This window comes from Centroberyx affinis, unplaced genomic scaffold (genome assembly GCF_046629955.1).
Source record: "Centroberyx affinis isolate AG114_WGS23_722 - 3 ecotype Tasmania unplaced genomic scaffold, CSIRO-AGI_Caff_v1 ptg004204l_1, whole genome shotgun sequence".
In the NCBI taxonomy this organism is placed as follows: Eukaryota; Metazoa; Chordata; class Actinopteri; order Beryciformes; family Berycidae; genus Centroberyx; species Centroberyx affinis.
In genome coordinates this window covers 33200-51910 of record NW_027281952.1, presented here as the reverse complement: position 1 = coordinate 51910, position 18711 = coordinate 33200, and the positions used below count along the sequence as shown (strand labels likewise).

At 43.2% G+C, this 18711-nt stretch overlaps 1 protein-coding gene across 3 annotated transcripts; it reads left to right on the top strand.

Annotated features, from left to right (window-relative positions):
- On the top strand, positions 1 to 18384 carry yme1l1b (YME1-like 1b). 3 transcript variants are annotated; one of them, XM_071542917.1, is made up of 18 exons: positions 1 to 162; positions 859 to 993; positions 1176 to 1359; positions 1720 to 1818; positions 2166 to 2275; positions 3460 to 3610; positions 10911 to 10994; positions 11361 to 11534; positions 11752 to 11904; positions 12127 to 12259; positions 12733 to 12795; positions 12934 to 13046; positions 13377 to 13532; positions 13872 to 14023; positions 14403 to 14529; positions 14732 to 14805; positions 14907 to 14993; positions 15310 to 18384. In XM_071542917.1, the coding sequence occupies exons 1-18, from the start codon at positions 76 to 78 to the stop codon at positions 15451 to 15453; spliced, it is 2226 nt and encodes a 741-aa protein (XP_071399018.1). In that variant the 5' UTR covers positions 1 to 75; the 3' UTR covers positions 15454 to 18384. The 3 variants fall into 3 exon arrangements, with proteins under 3 accessions (XP_071399018.1, XP_071399017.1, XP_071399020.1); XM_071542916.1 differs by having other exon boundaries at positions 859 to 1014; XM_071542919.1 differs by lacking the exon at positions 1720 to 1818.
- Positions 18385 to 18711: the final 327 nt, after the last annotated feature.

The window sequence follows — 18711 nt, the reverse complement described above, 5'->3', positions numbered from 1 at the left end:
AGCCGCTCACTGTCAGCTGCGACTCCACATATTGAACGATAAAGTGGGGGAAACAAGGACGTTGGTGGGACATTGATGTACATTGGTGTACATAGGCTACCAGCAGTCTTGTGCCCGTGGAAATTAAAAATGTTTTCCTTGTCAATGACAGTCCAGCCACAGGTGAGGAACCAAGTGACGGTGTTGTTGTTTTGGTCAAACGCCGCTCAGTCGAGCCAGCTAGCTAGCTAACCTTAGCCTGTTTGCTAGCTACTCTTATCCACTGCTCTTGACCTGACGTTGCGATGTGATGATTCGAGACACATTTACAGTTGTGTCAGTGGACAGTTGTATTATGTCAGTGTGGCTGTCTACTTTGCTGGACTGAGATAACTATTGTGCGGCCTGTTGAGAGGCTAGTTTGCTGTTGAATGTCAGTACGCCGTTAGCTGCCAGATAGGAAACTGCGTCAGTAAGCAACTTGTTTGGCTGCTGATCGATTGCATCTTTGTTCTAAACATCACTTGAAAGCAACAGTGTAACTAGCTTTTCCATCGATGATTAATATCTGTGGCTACTTTTGTAGTTAGAACTGCAGAGCTTGAAGCTTGACATTCATTATGTAACTATTTACACTAGCTAGCCGGTGTGCATTACCTGTGACTTTTCAACATAATAACATGGCGATCAAGTCAATACAGAGGAGTCAAGAGGGAGAGGAACAATTTATCTTGTCCTCCACTTTTGAAAAACAGTGGATATGTAACTCGCTATATATAGGCTAGTTAATAGATACAGACTCATATGGTCAGTCTGTGAGTTATAGTCATTATCTTATAATGTTGGAAATGCTTCACTTGAGTACACATGTGATTACAGGTCACTGTCCCCCTGAGCCACCTCATCAACGTCCTCCACTCTCTGAAGAGCTCAGTGGGAAGCAGCAGCAGTGCCACCAGCAAATCAAGCAAACACAAGGAGCATGCCTCAGAGTCAGACCTCCACGGCACAGAGGTACACGCTATATACACACTAGTATGAGATAACATGCATGTCCCATCAGAGAGGGTGTGATGGAACACCTGATCACTTCCACTCTCCCAAACTCTATTCTCGTGTTCTAAAATGATGTACCAGAATAATTTTGTGGAGAGTATAGCTCCTATTTACAATTAATTTGTGTGTGTGTGTTTTAGCCTATGTGGAGCCTGCGGGAGCTTGGCTTGTCAGACCTCGGAGTGCAACAGGTGGATGAGCTGGTGAACAATGTATTGCCTCAACTCAACCAACAGGGGGCGTTGCTCCCATCCAACACCAGCAGCCAGACGACCTGGAGGACCTCCCACCGCTCCACACACTCTTTCTTCTACAACAAGCACGGTAAGACTGTGTGTCTTTGTAATGACCAGTGTAGCCTCCCATGCTTTACCATATCCCACATAATCCTAGAATACCTCGGTTTCTTTTCAAGCTTGGTATGATTGGTGTTTACATCTGCACTGGTACGTTGTTATGTCATCATTTACTGCTGGGTTCCTATTGGTCACTCACCATGATAGGAGTTGTAACACCAGCCACACTACATAATTATGGCACAACATTTCTGGCACTGCCAGAACTTTAGTGGAGCCTCAGCCTCCTGATGATCATTCATAATCAAAGAATCTACATGTATATATTATATCCCTTTCATTGTGTCTGCCAGACTATGTAATAAATAATCATTTTCCTCTCTCCCAGGGTTCTCAGGTGGCCCCATGCCCGTTATTCCGCCTGTTTTTTGCAGGCAGAGCCCCTCACCTCTTCAGTCTGTCTGCACAGAGCTCCAACAATGGCCAGGTAACTATGAATTAGAAGCATTTATAAGTAAGTAATTAATTACTGATCTGAAGCTTTGCAAGCTTTCATTTATTGCTATTAATACACTGGATTCTGTTTTTATGTTATTTCAACATAACAGACTAACAATACCACTGCGACGAAGTGTTAATTTTCAATATCATGCGTTTTGTCTTTGTTTTCCCATTGTATTCAAGTCTTAGCATTAAACAGAGTACTGTTTTTAAACAGTGTTTTGCTAATCCATAAAAATCATCTGCTGTAGTAAAAAAAAATGTTTGTTGGATTTGAATATGTATTTGCATGTTATGTACTGTCAACATTCTTGACTTACTGTGTATCTCAAGTGTGGGTCCAGAGTAGAGGGTTCAAAACTCTGAGGAACAAAACAAGACGACTGCAGTCAGGCTTCGACCGCCCCCTGGAATCTGATGGCTTTACACCATCTTTTATGAAGGTAAAACTTAATACTTAACAGTGTTCACAGATTGAATAACACAGCTGAATGACTGAAAGTCATAATAATTGCAATTATTTTTATTACAAAAATAACAATACAGCACAAAACACACAAAACTGTAACATGTAGAGATATCAGAAAAGAGAAGAAAAATACTGTAAACATAAGTGTAAAACAAAGTATATTAACTAGACAGAATGGAGATCACAGCCCAGTTATGAAGAAAAAAGGTAGAGAAAGTCTAACTGATATAAGCAAATGCAGGTATAGTCATATATGCATCGTCATATAAGCATTCTCCTTGTAGGTAATATCTTATAAAACATTTTCAACTGAAAACCCCATAAATAGGTGGAAAAGGCTGTGCTATAAAAGGTGTTAAAGATTCTAAACCAAGGAAGTGGCATATCAAACACATTTCCCATTCCCATTCCCACAATTCCCAGTATGATTGAAAATGGTATGGAATGGAAATAATGCTTTCAGATCTCAGAGCAAAGTGATACACATCACGATTGATTTTACAATTCACCAGCCAAGTGTAATTTCTAATGCAAGGGTGGCAAACATTTACATTTTCTTGTGTTTTCCTGAGGAATGATCTCCAAGATAATGGAACAGCAGACACTAGCTGCATGTTGGAGAGTCTTGTACATAAATCCCCATATTTTCTAATAAAACTATCAAACACACAAACATCGCCATTGACATCTATGATATAATTGACAAAATAAATATGCTTCTCAATAAATAATGGCCAGCAAAGAGGCTTGTTATTTATGCAGATGTTTTCATTAAACCATAACAACTGCTGCAGAAACTCTGTTGAATGTTTTGGTGGGAGAAACTGAAAATTAATAAGTAAAGTAAAGCAGTAAATTCATTTTGAAAAAATTGGGAAATATTAGATAGAAATGAGAATATATGCTAGGTAGAGACGACAGGCAATAAGTGAATTGTGGAACAATCAGAGAATTAATTAATGTAACTGTATTGTTAACATTTTTGGCAGATAAAGGATACAGTAAGTGAGTAAGTAAGCATCGCCTTGGCTAAATTTCCCAGCACCAACTTTTTGACATGACTGAGAGTCCTGGGGATTGAAATACTCTCATGGTTAAAGGTGTGGTTAAAGTGCAGGCTTTATGAACACTGCAAACTAAACTTGTCTTGTGCCGCAGGGTTTCCTGACACGCGACAAGGGGATGGAGGTGGAAACTCTAGACAGGCTGCTGAAGAACAAGAACATACCTGATGCACAGCAGGATGCATTCAAGAGCGGCTTCGCTGAGGGTTTCCTGAAAGCACAAGCCCTGACACAACGCACACAAGGCACGTGTTTATACACACACATGCTCACAACCAATCACTATTCATTTATCTGCATTCTGTTTGCATATGTTACTTTAATAGTACATATTTAAGTATATATAAGTATCTAATACCTAGTACTTTTGTACATAGTCTTTGAGCCACTTATGACGTTGATGTACTTCCATACTTCCACACCTCTCCCTCCTGGTCCCCTGGTGGAGATCTAATTGGTCATCCCAAATGGAATGACCTTCCCGCTCTAGTCAGAACATCAGAGACTCTCCTCATCTTCTCTTGTAGGCAAAAATCTCATCTCTCAGGAACTACCTCATGTCCCTCTGTGCTGGATTGGGAAATGTTTAGTTGTTCTTGGAGCCATTATTTAGGTAACTTTACATCACTTCCTGTATTACATAACCTCCAGTTTCACATCAGTTACTCCCTGCATTTCATCACCATATGTAATGCGAGTGGCCACTTGCAGAGCGGGGGGGCGGAGTCTGAGGGGGAGCAGAATATTTTAAATGGAACGCAGTTGCCCTTAAGCAGGCCTAATAATTAATAATAATAATAAATAATAAACATTACACAGAACAATGAGTAATTAAATATGAATATAATATATAATATGTATAATATAATATATAATATGTCTAAATCCTCTAAATATTGTTTGTTTACTTACATTTATATACATCACCTATACATGCACTGGAAATGACGGACGATCACAATGCATCGTGGGTAAGATGCGCTTGTGAACTCTGTTGTTGACTCGCTCCCTCAGCCCTCGAAAGGTCGATCTCAGAAAGTTAGGGTTGTAGTGCGCTCCTTCCCGCTTCAACTCCCCTCCATCCGTCTCACAAGCTTTGTTGGATGCATTGTCTGTGAGTTGCTACACAGGCCATACAGAGCACAGCTTAATACGGTTACATACATTTCATAATTCATTAATGACTCTGCTGTCGGCACATGGTCTCCTGGGCTTGACAAGCTGCCTCTGTCTGCCTCCTTTCCCTTCTTTTTTCCTTCCAAACAAATTTCCTTATCTGTTTCTTGCTAACCCCCAGTCCTGCTTTTCTCAAGGCACGTTGTATTCTAGTGGATGGGTCCACAACCCCTCGCACCACCCATGCAGCAGGCCTAACACCCTGTCCTGGCGTGAAGGGGTTGCAAGTCTCTGTGGTCAGGATCCCGACGATCCTGGAGCCAGACTGTCATAACGGATAGCCAGAACCCTGCAGGGTGTCCCATTACCATGCAGTCTACAGGGAACAGTCCCACCCGACTAGGGATCTTGCCTCTCAGCAAGGTCAGGGGCTGCAAAGCCAGAGTTAGCAGCAAGTGGTCATCCCCGGCCTTGCGGTGGGGTTCCTTTGCCATGGTTCCACTGGTTATGGCAGCGATGTCTCACCAGGAAGCTACAGTGTCACAGCAGCTCACGCACCGCAATCTTCCACTGGTGGTGACAATGGTGCTCTCTCCCCCTCGTCCTCGGAAGCCGCAATGATCGCAAGGTACTCCAGACCGGACAGGCTCTCTGTCGCTCTGTTCCCTCGGCCTCTCCAGGTCCACCCTCCTTTCGTATCTCCACATATTCTCCCTCCATATCAGGGGCTGGGGGGTCCTGTTTTACAGGCTCTACACATGGTACAAAGTACAGGTTGCAGTTAGTTATCCCCTCCTCTTCGACTATGCCAGCTTTCAATTTACGTAGTACTGAGATTGGTGCGGAGCAGGGCGGGCTACTGGTCATAACACAGTCTGTGCTGGGCTGGCCACTCCCAGGTATAAAAACGGGTTCAGGGGCTACTTTCAGAACCACGGCCTTGCAGAGTTCCACCACCTGCCATTTCTGGCCTGCTATTTCTGTCATCCAATATTGTTGCCCATCATTTGATCCTACAATTTTCCCAGGACGGGTTGCACTATAAATCGCCACCTTTTCTGCTTCACTCTGAGGCACTATGGTACGGGGTTTACCACCGTTCCCCCATGGATGGGGGGAATGAAGTCCCCTAAGTCCCCAACCTTGATCCTTACTGTAACTCCATGACCTATGGTTTTTGTAAAACGTTTCCTGTTGGCGCTCGAGTGGCGGGGGGATGGCTTCGGCGTTACATTTGCAGGGCTGCTGCTGTTCCCTTGTCCACCCTGAAGGGAATTAGGGCTTTGGCCCCCCACCAGCCCCCTTATGGGCGGTGGTGCTGAGGGTCCTGGCTCCCTCTCCTCATAATCTTGAGGAGGGACAGGAGGGGATCCGTTCATTCTTCCCCTTTGTTCTGCTAAGTCTGGCAGTGTTTCTGTGGAGTTAGCGCGATTCAGACCCCCTTGGCTCATTCTCTATTTCTCTTATTTTCTATTCTTGCTCCTTGTGGTCCCTTCCATGTTTTATCACTCTCGGTTCCTTCTAACCAGTGATCCCTGGGTACCTATGGAGCCACGTTCACCACTTGATACTCTATCGGCTACTCTAATCAGATACAACCTATTATGATATATTCCTCAGACGGTTACACTTGTAACCTACATTATAAAAATCTGCCGTTCATGCAGAGGTTTGCAGCTCAACTGATCTGACAGTGTAGTTTGTTGCTTCCCCTTAGGGTGTCCTGAAATACTAATTCACCGCTGGAGGCTTGCTATGCCTAGGCCCCTCTTAACTGACCCTGTATTAGCCTTGCTCGTCCCTAAGGCCCTTTGTTTGGTATGGGTGGGAGTCCCTTTCCTTCAGGTCACTAACCCAACCATAGCTCCCGCAGACCTAGAAGCCGGAAAAGGGATATTCCCTGAGTTCCCCCAAGGGAGAAGGTTAGTAGTTTTAACTTTGCTAGATGTATCTAGAATTTATTTTAGCCAACCAAGTTTAAAATACAAGCCACCCTGGTGAGAGCAAACTATTAAAAGTGTCAGTAGGCTTACCTTTCTTGGTCCCAGGCTCAGAGAAAAAGAAAAAGTGCAGTCTTGGCTTTGTCTTTCCGTGTTTTTATTAAAGCAGAGTTCACTACACAACAATCCCTTTCAGAGGGTTTAACTGTCTAACAAAAAAAGGAAGTAGTCTCTGTCTGTCTGTAAGAGAAGACTTTTCTGCAGCAAGCAAGCTGGATATATATAGCAAGCGTCTGTGGGGTGTTTCCCCTTTAATATAAACAATTTTTATCATCCATCAGCCACATGACTACAGTCGTAGGCGGTCCTCTATTTCTTATTATTTCTTTGTCATTTGTTCTTGAGTTATAGTACGCCTTGTTATTCTCTACCATATGGTCTTAACTCCAGGCGGTTTATATCATAGTGCAGTTTCTTTCTTCCCCCTAGGGTGTCCTGAAAGACTAACTCACTGGTGGAGGCTTGCTATGCCTAGGCCCCACTTACAAACCCTGTATTAGCCTCACTCGTCCCTAAGGCCCTTGTTTTGATGTGGGCGGGAGTCCCTTCCCCTTCAGGTCACTAACCCAACCTTAGCTCCCATAGGCCTAGAAGCTGGAAAAGGGATATTACCTGAGTTCCCCCAAGAGAGAGGGCTAGTAGTTTTACTTTGCTAGATTTATAATCTAAACACAATTTTATTAACATACATCAGCCACATGACTACAGTCATAGGCGGCTCTTCATTCCTTATTGTCACTTGTTCTTGAGTTATAGTAAGCTTTGTTATTCTCTGCCATATGGTTTTAATTCCAGGCGGTACACATTTTAATCATTTCTCCATACATTTTAGTTTCTGCAAGCGAAGCAAAAGGCATAATACAAAGCTTTATATTGTTACACATACACTCACTGAGCACTTTATTAGGAACACCTGTACACCTGCTTATTCATGCAATTATCCATTCAGCCAATCATGTGGCAGCAGTGCAGTGCATAAGATCATGCAGATACAGGTCAGCAGCTTCAGTTCATGTTCAAATCAAACATCAGAATGGGGAAAAAATGTGATCTCAATGACTTTGACCGTGTTGGTGCCAGACGGGCTGGTTTGAGTATTTCTGAAACTGCTGATCTCCTGGGATTTTCACGCACAACAGTCTCTAGAGTTTACACAGAATGGTGCGAAAAACCAAAAACATCCAGTGAGCGGCGGTTCTGCGGACGGAAACGCCTTGTTGATGAGAGAGGTCAGAGGAGAATGGCCAGGCTGGTTGGAGCTGACAGAAAGGCTTCAGTAACTCAGATAACCTCTTTACAGCTGTGGTGAGCAGAAAAGCCTCTCAGAATGCAACACGTCGAACCTGGAGGCGGATTTCATTTTGGTAGCCGGCTGACACGGAGCTGAAAGCTGATACCTACCCAGTATTAGTATGGTGTTCCTAATAAAGTGTTCGGTGAGTGTATATCACTTGTGTACAGAGCACAGTAACATACAACTCACAGACACTTTAATGGTTACATACATGTCCCCAGTTGTATATAATTCACAGGCCCTTCAGTGTATCAAGTTCACAAAACCTCTATGGTGGCTTATATCATGAGGTTCCTAAGTTACATACAGTTCATGAACTATTTCTGACCCTGTTTGTGGTGGTGGCGGCTTCCTGAGCTCGACCAGCTGCCTCTGTCTCCTTTCCCTTCTCTTTTCTTTCCAAACATATTTCTTCATCTGTGTCTTGCTGACACCCTGGTCCTGCCTTTCCCAAGGCACGTTGCATCCTAGTGGATGAGTCCACAACCCCTCGTGCCATCCATGCAGCGGGCTTAACAACAGTAATTTTACTGCCTCGACAACGGACTACCATGTAGTTTCTTGCCTCCCCCTAGGGTGTCCTGAAAGGCTAATCAGTGGTGGAAGCTTGCTATTCCTATGCCTCGCTTAAAATGACCTCTGTTTAGTCTCACTCGTCCCTAAGGCCCTTGGTTTGGCAGGGGCGGGAGTCCCTTCCCTTCAGGTCACTAACACAACATTAGCCCCCATAGGTCTAGAGGCCGGGAAGGGATATTCCCTGAGTTCCCCCAAGGGAGAAGGTTAGTAGTTGTCTTCTCCTTTAACTCTGACCTATCCCACAATCTATCCCTTATTTAGTTAAACAACCAAGTTAAACAGGTCACCCTAACGAGAGCTAAATATTACCCCCTTAGTAGTGTCAGCAGGCTTACCTTTCTTGGTTCCCGGTGCAGAGAAAAGAAGTCGTCCTGGCTTTGTCTTTCCGAGTTTTTATTAAAGCAAATACACTATACAAATCTCACACTCTCCCATTATTGAGAAACTAAAGAATTTCCCAGTTTCGGATTGAGTCTTAGAGTGACATTCTCCCTTAAAAGAGAGTAGGTACGGTAAACGGTACCTTTCAATTGTCTCTCTGTCAGCAGCCCTTTCAGAAGAGCTGTCTGTCTAGCAAAAGAGGAAGTAGAAGTGTCTATGCAGCAAGCAAGCTGGATATATATAGGAAGCTTCTGTGGGGTGTTTCCCCGCCATATGACCTCAGTCATAGGCGGTCCTTCATTTCTTAAACTAATCTCATTAGTTTCTCTGCTATTTGTTCTTAAATATAGCAAGCCTTGTTATCTCTGCCATATGATCTTAATTATAGGCGGTTCCTGTCATAAATCAATTCTTATTACATTTCAGTTACAGCAAGCGAAGCACAGTGCATGATTTAATATGGTTACATATATGTCACATTCCACATACAGAGCACAACTGAATAAGGTTACATACATTTCACAGGCCATACAGTGCACAGTTTAATATGGTTACATACATTTCATAATCCATTAATAACCCTTTCTTGTTAACCCCCAGTCCTGCTTTTCCCAAGGAACGTTATATTCTAGTGGATGGGTCCACAACCCCTCGCGCCACCCACACTGTGGGCTTAACAGTATACAGATTTATAATCTCCTGACGATATTGTACTTATTATTGACACATGGGTAATTTCTATTTACAATGTTTTGTATCGTGTCTCTTCAGTTTCACACTGTGGCTCAGTAAACATCCGAAAAGACTTATGGTCTCCTGTGGATTTTTTTTTTTTTTAAAGATTTATTTTTGGCATTTTATGCTTTATTTGAGAGAGAGACAGGAAGGTATGGGAGAGAGAGCGAGGGGAGGACATGCAGCAAAGGACCACGGGTCAGATTCGAACCCGGGTCGCTGCGGGAAGGCCTGAGCCAAATGGTACGCGCCCTACTCGGTGAGCCACCAGGGCAGCCCTCCTGTGGATTTTTTGAGTCAAGTGGTTATCTTGCTGGATAGCTAGATATCAGTTACGTCTAGTGAGACCAGTACAGTGAAAAGACAGCACCACAGCAGGCTGAAGACAGGAGAGCCACCTTGTGGAACTGCAAGAGCAAGCTTCTACAACAGTTCATACCGATGCACACAGGCTGCATCCCAAAATGGCATCAAGTCAACAGGAAGCTGCCTCACAGCTTGAAGATTCACAATCCATCAGTGCTCAGTCGTATAGCTCATCCTCTAGGACAAGATCAAGTATGGCCGCTGTTAGACCCAGAGCCAAGGCCAAAGCCACTCAAGCCAGAGCTGCCTACGCCAAGAGAGAGATAGAGTTAAAAGTCAAAGCCGCCCGGCTTCAAGTCACATTACAAGCATTGCAGGAGGAAAAAGAAATGGATGCTGCTCTCGCAGAGAGTGAATCATTTCTCCCACTCCCAGACGCCAACCAACCAGGTGCCTCACTCTGTACTTCTCTGTAGCTTCTCCAACATTGGAAGCAAGAACACAAAATCAACAGCAATCTACAATTCACCATCAACCTACTCATCAGCAAATCAGGCTTCCATTATCTCCTAGTCGTTTCGATCATGTCCCGCCCCCACCACTTCTGACCTAACCAAGTATTTCGCACGCTGTCAGCTGGTGACCACTGGATTAACTGCCTTTGATGACAGACCTGAAAAATATTGTGCCTGGAAGTCCTCTTTCCAAGGTGCCATTGCAGGCCAAGACATCACTGCTGCAGAAGAGGTCGACCTCCCTTGTCAATCATATCACCTCTCTCGTATCGTCCCACTTGCTCTAACTGGCTCTTATCTTGAAGTAAAAAAAATAAATTTCTTTCTCCCTTTCATTTTAGCTTTTATTCCCTTTGCTGGCACTTCTCTTTCTTAAATGGTTGTTCCAGAGTCATATTTTCAGGGCACTATATCTTTGAAGCCTTGCACTCCTTACTATCGGTTGCTTGTAATGTTGATTTAGGAGTGTCCATTAAACACTGAAAATGTAAATGTACCTGACTATTGTATTACATGTTGTAATAGCCATCACAACACCCTATATAACCTGTAATCTCTTCATTGAGTGTTGATATATTGCTTTCCATATAATCCAATTTGTTATGTTTATCCCATTGTTCAGACTCTCTGAGGAGGACTCGTCTGATCCTGCTGGTGCTGCTGCTCGTCGGGCTCTACGGCATCTCCAAGACCCCCTTCCTATCGGGTAAAGGCTCCTTTTCCCCTCTAACACTGCTTTGTTTGATTCCATGTTACAGATGAGTTCACCTGCAATATGTTAATGTATTTCCTCCTGGCAATGAGTAGAGCTCAGCTTTTGTCTGGTAAACTAATCCCTGTGAATTTAACATTTATTGACCGTTAATAGAATAAAGAACCAAGCTTGTTATGACTGGACCATCTTAAGTTTATTGCAGAGAACGAATACATTCCTACCTTTCCCTAATTATCACAGCACTAATAGTTGCAATTGTATGCTGTCCTTCAATAACCCAGCAGTGCGTGTGTGTGTGAGTTCATTAACCATGCCATGCGGTGTGATTTCGAACTTTAATCTAACCATTCTGGACAGTGCGATTCCGAACCACATCAGGCCTGGACTCGGCAGTGGACCCTGTCCAGATGAAAAACGTGACGTTCGAGCACGTCAAAGGGGTGGAGGAGGCCAAGAATGAGCTGCAGGAAGTGGTGGAGTTCCTCAGGAACCCCCAGAAGTTCACTGCCCTGGGAGGAAAGCTGCCCAAGGGTAGGGCTGTCTCTCTTAACACATTTTACACTAGATGAATAACAGAAATGCTTCACTTATGTCTGTTTTTCTATGCATTGGAGGAATGATCATTGAAGATTAATCGTATTTTTGTTAGCTTATATACAGTAGCTAGCAGCTGTCTGTACCTCTGTGTTAACGGCTCTGTTGTTCTACTGTTAGTTTTCCTCATCCCTCTCTCCTTCCATCTCTTTAGGCATCCTACTGGTTGGCCCCCCTGGGACTGGTAAGACCCTGCTGGCCAGAGCGGTGGCAGGAGAGGCAGACGTACCATTCTACTACGCCTCCGGGTCAGAGTTCGACGAGATGTTTGTTGGAGTGGGAGCCAGCCGCATCAGGAACCTATTCAGTGAGTGTTTTTTTTTTCTTTCTCTAAGGTTATTTTTTTCCTTACGCTTCATCTATAAAAGCTGTTGGAGTCTGCTTTACTTTTCCTCACACTTCATGAAAAAGAGGGAAGCGGATAAAACATTGAGTGATTGTAACGGACAGGAGATAACATTCAACCCTAGCTTCTCCAGAATGTTGTGTTACTCCAACACTTGGCTTTGCCTCGTTGCTTTCTCTCCAGGAGAGGCCAAAGCCAACGCTCCCTGTGTGATCTTCATTGACGAGCTGGACAGCGTCGGTGGGAAGAGGATTGAGTCTCCCATGCACCCTTACTCCAGGCAGACTATCAACCAACTGCTTGCTGAGATGGACGGGTACGTCTCTAAAAATATCAGATGCATTTGTAGAGATTAGGCATTTAGCTGATGCTCTCATCCAGACCAACTTGCGAGTGAGGAGGTAGTGGATCAGTTTCGAGACGGGCGGCTGTTGCTGGGATTTAACCAGTGACCTTCCGGTTAGAGGAAGGTCACACAGTGTTGTGTAAACACTAGAATAAAGGAAGTACTGCATTCTAGCTCAGATTGTGAAATGTTAGAGAATAAGAATGTGCTGAACATGCTCTTTGGTGTGGAGATAGAACATACTAGAAAGAGGAAAATCCAGGGAACTCTAGGGCAGGCAAACCAGGGTTGTAAAGCTTTTATTTACTTGTTATCTTGTTAATTCACAGAATGAAGCATACTGCTACTGTTGTTGATCCATTAGTTGGAAATCAAGATGATAAATATTGCATTGCAGCAATATATTCGGTTCACTTACTTGTGCATTATGATCTTACTTGTAGGTTTAAACCAAATGAAGGTGTGATCATCATTGGGGCAACCAACTTCCCAGAGGCTTTGGATAAGTATGTTTAAATTTCACAGTATCTAATAGGAGTCCGTCAGAGTTGTATACACATAAACAAAACCGGTATAGCTAGTAACCATTTTTCCTGCTCATTTTTATGTATTTTACTAACCAGCTGAACTACCCTTCTCTCTAGTGCCCTGATCCGTCCAGGACGTTTTGACATGCAGGTGACTGTCCCCAAACCAGACGTGAAGGGACGCACAGAGATCCTCAACTGGTACCTCAAGAAAATTAAAGTAGATCCAGGTGCGAGATCAGCCTTGATTAATTCTAGATTTGGCAACAATATGAATTATTTTGACAATATATTATTGTACATGATGTATGAGTGTTTGTAACACGTTGAGTCAGGACCCAGAGTTGTCTGTAAGCCTGGTTCTGATGGGTCCCAATTTAACAATAGTACTAGTATCTTTTAATAAACTTGGGTCCTGGGCTGAAAATTTGAAGAATCCTTGCTATGTGGAGTAAGAACCTAGTTCCAGTAATTTAACCTTCTCTTATATTTGTGCCCATAAGGCTAGTGCCACACCCTAGTTACATGGTTTCTTTGTGTACTGTCTGTTATCCCTACAGATATTGAGGCCAATATCATTGCCCGGGGCACAGTTGGCTTCTCTGGTGCTGACCTGGAAAACCTGGTGAACCAGGCTGCCCTGAAGGCGGCGGTGGACGGCAAAGACATGGTCACCTTGAAGGAACTGGAGTTCGCTAAAGACAAGATCCTCATGGGTGAGCAGTGGGGAAATTTAGCAAGTGGGTTAAGGAATACCATCACTTACTTGTTTTCCTTTCATTGTCATAATGTGCTCTGTCCCACACTTGCTTGTTGTCTCACTCTTGAGGACTTGAGAAATGGATGTCTCTCTTTCTCTTTCTTTGTCTCTACCAACCACTATCCTCCTTGTCTGTCTGTTTACTTCTCCCTCATGGACAAAGCTTGTCAGGAAGTAGTAATAGTCTTCTCTTTTCTTCTTTCTCTCTCACCCTTGCCCCTTCCCTCCTCTTTCTTCCTCTCTCTCTCTTTCGACCCATCCGTTTTATTCACTCCCTCTTCTCTTTCCATCAAAGGCCCAGAGAGGAGGAGTGTGGAAATAGACAAGAAGAACAAGCTTATCACAGCATACCACGAATCAGGTCATGCCATTGTAGCCTACTACACCAAAGACGCCATGCCTATCAACAAGGCCACCATCATGCCCAGGGGACCCAGTCTGGGACATGTAAGCAAACCTAGAGCAAGTTTACTGAATGGTTGAGCTCTAGTTACACCCCTTTCACAGCAGAGTGGTGAAAGAAAGTAACATTGTCACTTTGAATACAGCTTGTATCAAAGCCCATAAAGTCAAATTTGTCAGGTTAATAATAACCTCATTCATATCAATACAGTATGCATTTGCTATTTTTAACATATTTAGATGAATGTGACCATTTTCTATGACTGTATTCCTCCCTTCCCATCTGTGCTCCTACGCTGCCCTCCCTCTCACTTTCTTTCTTATAACACATATACATCCACCTCTCCTGTCATCTGTTCTCCACCACCTTCCATCCACACCCCTCTCCTCCCTTTTCATTTTTCTCCTCCCCCTTTCCTGCCAGGTGTCCATGCTTCCAGAGAACGATCGCTGGAGTGAGACTCGCTCTCAGCTGCTGGCCCAGATGGACGTCAGTATGGGTGGCCGCGTCGCTGAGGAGATGATATTCGGCAACGAGTACATCACAACCGGTGAGACAGCGGGGCTTTCCGGGCAAAAATATAGGCCCCAGAGTTCCTTAGGGAGCCAGTGATTCATACCTTGTGTGTTAATTGAGAGGCCAGAATTACGTCTTCGCTGTCCCCCGAGAAAGCAGTTGGAGGCTTTTATGAAGACAACGTCCACTTACAGAGGACAATGCTTAACGAATGCATGTCCTTTCTGATTCTCCAGGAGCGTCCAGTGACTTTGACAGCGCCACCAAGATCGCTAAGATGATGGTGACCAGATTTGGAATGTGCGAAAAGGTAGGTCGACTTGTGTGCATAGTATTTGTATAACATATGTATTATACTCACCATTTTTGCTTGAATTTTACATATATTTTTACGTATCCTCCCTGTCTCAGTTGGGTGTGATGACATACCTTGACATGGCCAAGCAGAGCCCAGAAACACAAGCTGCTGTGGAGCATGAAGTCAGGGTGTTATTGAAGGTTGGTTGAGGATCGTGTACCTCATCTTATTAACTCACAAACCTGTACTCATAAACTAACCTGTAAGCACTCCCCTGTTTATGTATTTTTATTGTGAAGTCTCCACATACAGTATATTGGCTTACATAGTAAAAAAAAAAAAAAAAAGCATATAAATCAGTAACAAGTGTTTTAGATTGTACTCTTTGTCGTGTGACTTGAACATGTGAGACCTTTATAGGAAGACTGAACATGCAAACTGACCCAAAGAAACAACTCACTCAGCTCCTGCATTAAAGATGTTTGTCCCAACCATTGTGTGCCTCGCTGTCTGCAGGACTCTTACGAGCGGGCCAAGGCGCTCCTGAAGTCTCACGCCAAAGAGCACAAGAACCTGGCAGACGCTCTGCTGATGTACGAGACGCTGGACGCCAAGGAGATCCAGCTGGTCCTGGAGGGCAAGACCCTGGAGACCAGATGAAACCAGCCAGGCCAGTGACAATCAGAGGTCAAAGGGGAAGGGGGTCAGATTTTGAGAGCTCAGGGTTTACGAAAGGAGGGTTGGACTCAAATCATATACACTGCTGGGAATGGTTTTGATTGGGGTCAGAGGTCAGGGTTTCAGAGCTCACGGCCTGCATTCACAAAGTATCTTGCTGAGTGCTCATCTGGGACTATGACATGTTTGTGCAGTTTATACGGTTATTATCGTGTAATCTGATCAGTATTCCTAGATAAGTGGTCTTATTATGAGATACTTTGTGAAAACTACCCTGTGTTCAGAGTTAAGGAGATGTATACTGGGATGGGTGGGGCAGGGTGCATGCACAGTAATGAAATATTAATGTCCCTGCTATTGCTGGGGGCTCAAACGGGTCCTTGACTCAAACAGGTCCTAGAATGTTGAAGCATCCATTATTGAAACCTACTATGCCTAGCAATAAAAATAGTCCTAGGAAGTAAAAACAAATAGACCCCCTCAATGTCAGTGTTAGAACTCTTTCATGTAATAAGACAGGAGTCTTGTGGATTGGGGTGAGTCGTCTGCTGCGTTTGGACTGGTTAACCTTTCAATCGTCTTGTAACTGATGTTACAACTTCTTTCCCCTATCCAACTTCAGACTGTTAGCAAAGAATGACCTTTGACAATCTGAATACATGGGTCCGCTATGTGTGAAGGAGGGTAATGCGTAATGTAAAGTATGTTGCTCAGGTCGCTTTAACGGGTGGTGGGAGAGAATCATTAGTCATGAATGTAAATATGCACCTCAAACTTAAATAAGGCATCTGGATAGGATTCTCTTTTAAATGTTAAATATATGTGTGCAAATGCACAAATGAGTTGAAATTTGGTCAAATTCATGCTCATGTTGTCTCATGTTGTCAATAGGAAACACCAAGCAGCACATACTGTCCTAAAGTCATTCGACCCAAAGAGCTGCTGTGTAATTAGGACAACTGGCATTTGATTAAATCTCAGCTCTCATATTTTTTCACTTGTCTTCCAGCATTTGTGTTTGTCATATTGTTTGTCCAGCATATCTCCAAGTTACTCACAACAGACATATAGGTAGGAAAGGGTATACTCTCTACTTTGGCCATTGATGCGTTTCCCAAGGTAGCACTCTGTCATGAAGGGCGGCTACACATCACTAAGTTTTTCTCTGTTTGATACGGTTATCTCAGTCTGAGATGCTTTAATTGTGTCTGTTATGGCTAAATAGATGAAATACCAACATTCGTCTATCCCGTTGACCCCTCCTTCATATTCCCAAGTTTGTCTGAGCCGTGTTGCTTATTTCTAAAGGTGGCCTTTTTGGGAATGTAAGTGTAAATGTGTCCTTTGAAATAGGAACTGTATAAAGTCGAGCTACAACGTCTCTCAGCACTTTTGGTAAGTGTGTGAATTGAAAATGCACTTGCGCACTCTTTATGTAATGTATTTCAATGCTGTGTGTACAGATGGAATGAAACAAGCTGCTCAGCCTCAAAAAGGATGCTTTAGGTCACCATGCAACAAATGTAGGCAAAATTAATACAGTGACAGAGCATTGGAATCTTGAGGCTTTTGAGGTTGTAACTAGGGATGCACTGATCAGGTTTCCTTGGGCCGAACAGTGTGATTGGCCAATCAACGATGCGATCGGCAATTGAAATGATACATTTGACCAACCCTCCTATTAAAAACGACACATTGTGAAATGTGAAAGCAGAAATAATAATTCTAATCTAGTGTTGTGTTTAACAGATTGTTCTTATGGCTTACAACTTGGTGTGTGTTTGATGACTGAGGTGCTTACTCACCTATTGCCACAGGTAGCCATGAGATCTGCTTTCTGTCCAATATATTAAACTGGTTCTAATCTGTGATCATAGTGTTGAAATTCCAAACACAACATCAGAAATGAACTGTCAGTGTCAGATGGATGACATGCCTACCCTACTAAAGTTTTACTGACTGCTGCAAATTGGCTCATACGTTTTACTGCATACGTTGAACCGCTTTCCTGATACGGCAATTGAAGGCGGTTGAAACAGTGACCTTTAACCTATTTAGAACATTTATCGGCCAATTATAATCAGTGGTCAATTGATCGGTGCACCCCTATTTGTAACGCTACTCATCATTCCATTGATCTGAGCTAGGCTTCTGAAAAGCACTGATATCGTTTTCGCTTCATTGCAAATCAGTGGATCAAAGATTCTCTTAGTTCTTACATTATTTTGACAAACACCAGACCGGTTTTGTCAGGGTTGCTGTCCATTGCTGTCTCTTTTGTCATTACTTCAGCATAGAGGGGGATTTGCCACCCACATCTAGCGCTCCACAGCCTTTTGTTTTCCACACAAACCTATGCTGGAGGCAAGTTGCCATAAATGTACAGTATTTACTGGCACTGCGCCAGGCATAAGGAAAGAACATGCAGCTTGAGCTTCAACAACAGTCCATGAAGTCATGTGACATGTAATGTGACATCCTTTATTCTAAATGTGACATTTTTTCAACACAGAATGTGAGTAGAATTTTGCAAAGTCATCAAATGTTATGTCTTACTATTTTAAGTACAGCAGTGATGATGTTTGTAAGCCATATTTTGGCATTTGAGAACACTGATTTCTTTGAAGGTAAAGCTCCTCTCAAACGAGCTTATGACCAGCATAAGTTATGTATACTATGTAGTGTTACCGGTTTCTGGTTTCTTTGCCTCAGATACTTAAGTCTTTTTGTTTATTGGCCTTTTACCCATGTTTAGCTGTATATACGATTGGGGTTTAATGGGAACATTGTATATAGATGTATAGTAACGCTTTTATGCTGTGTAAACATTGAATGGCTCTCTGCTGACAAGGTCTCTCAACAATGCGATGGCAAAGGTGAATGAACGTTTGTGCAGCTGAAATAAAAAGAAACCTAAACAAAAACTTGGGGTTTGTTGAAGAGTGTGTGTGTGGGGGTCGAGGGAGGGAGGGGGGGTATTTTAATTTCATTGTTACAAGATTGTACACGGTGACATTGTGTATCCCTTTATTACAAATGCAGAAATGGTAATAGGTTTACACTTCTGGTGCATCAAAACAGGTTAGATTTTGACTCTGAATATCTGTTAAAGAAAAATAACATGTTAGAAAGACATGTAACTAAATTAAAGAAAAGTAAATGTCTTTTCTATTGTATTTTAACACTTTCATGCACACAAAAACAAAAGCAAGCAGAAACGGCACCAGTTTTGATATCAAA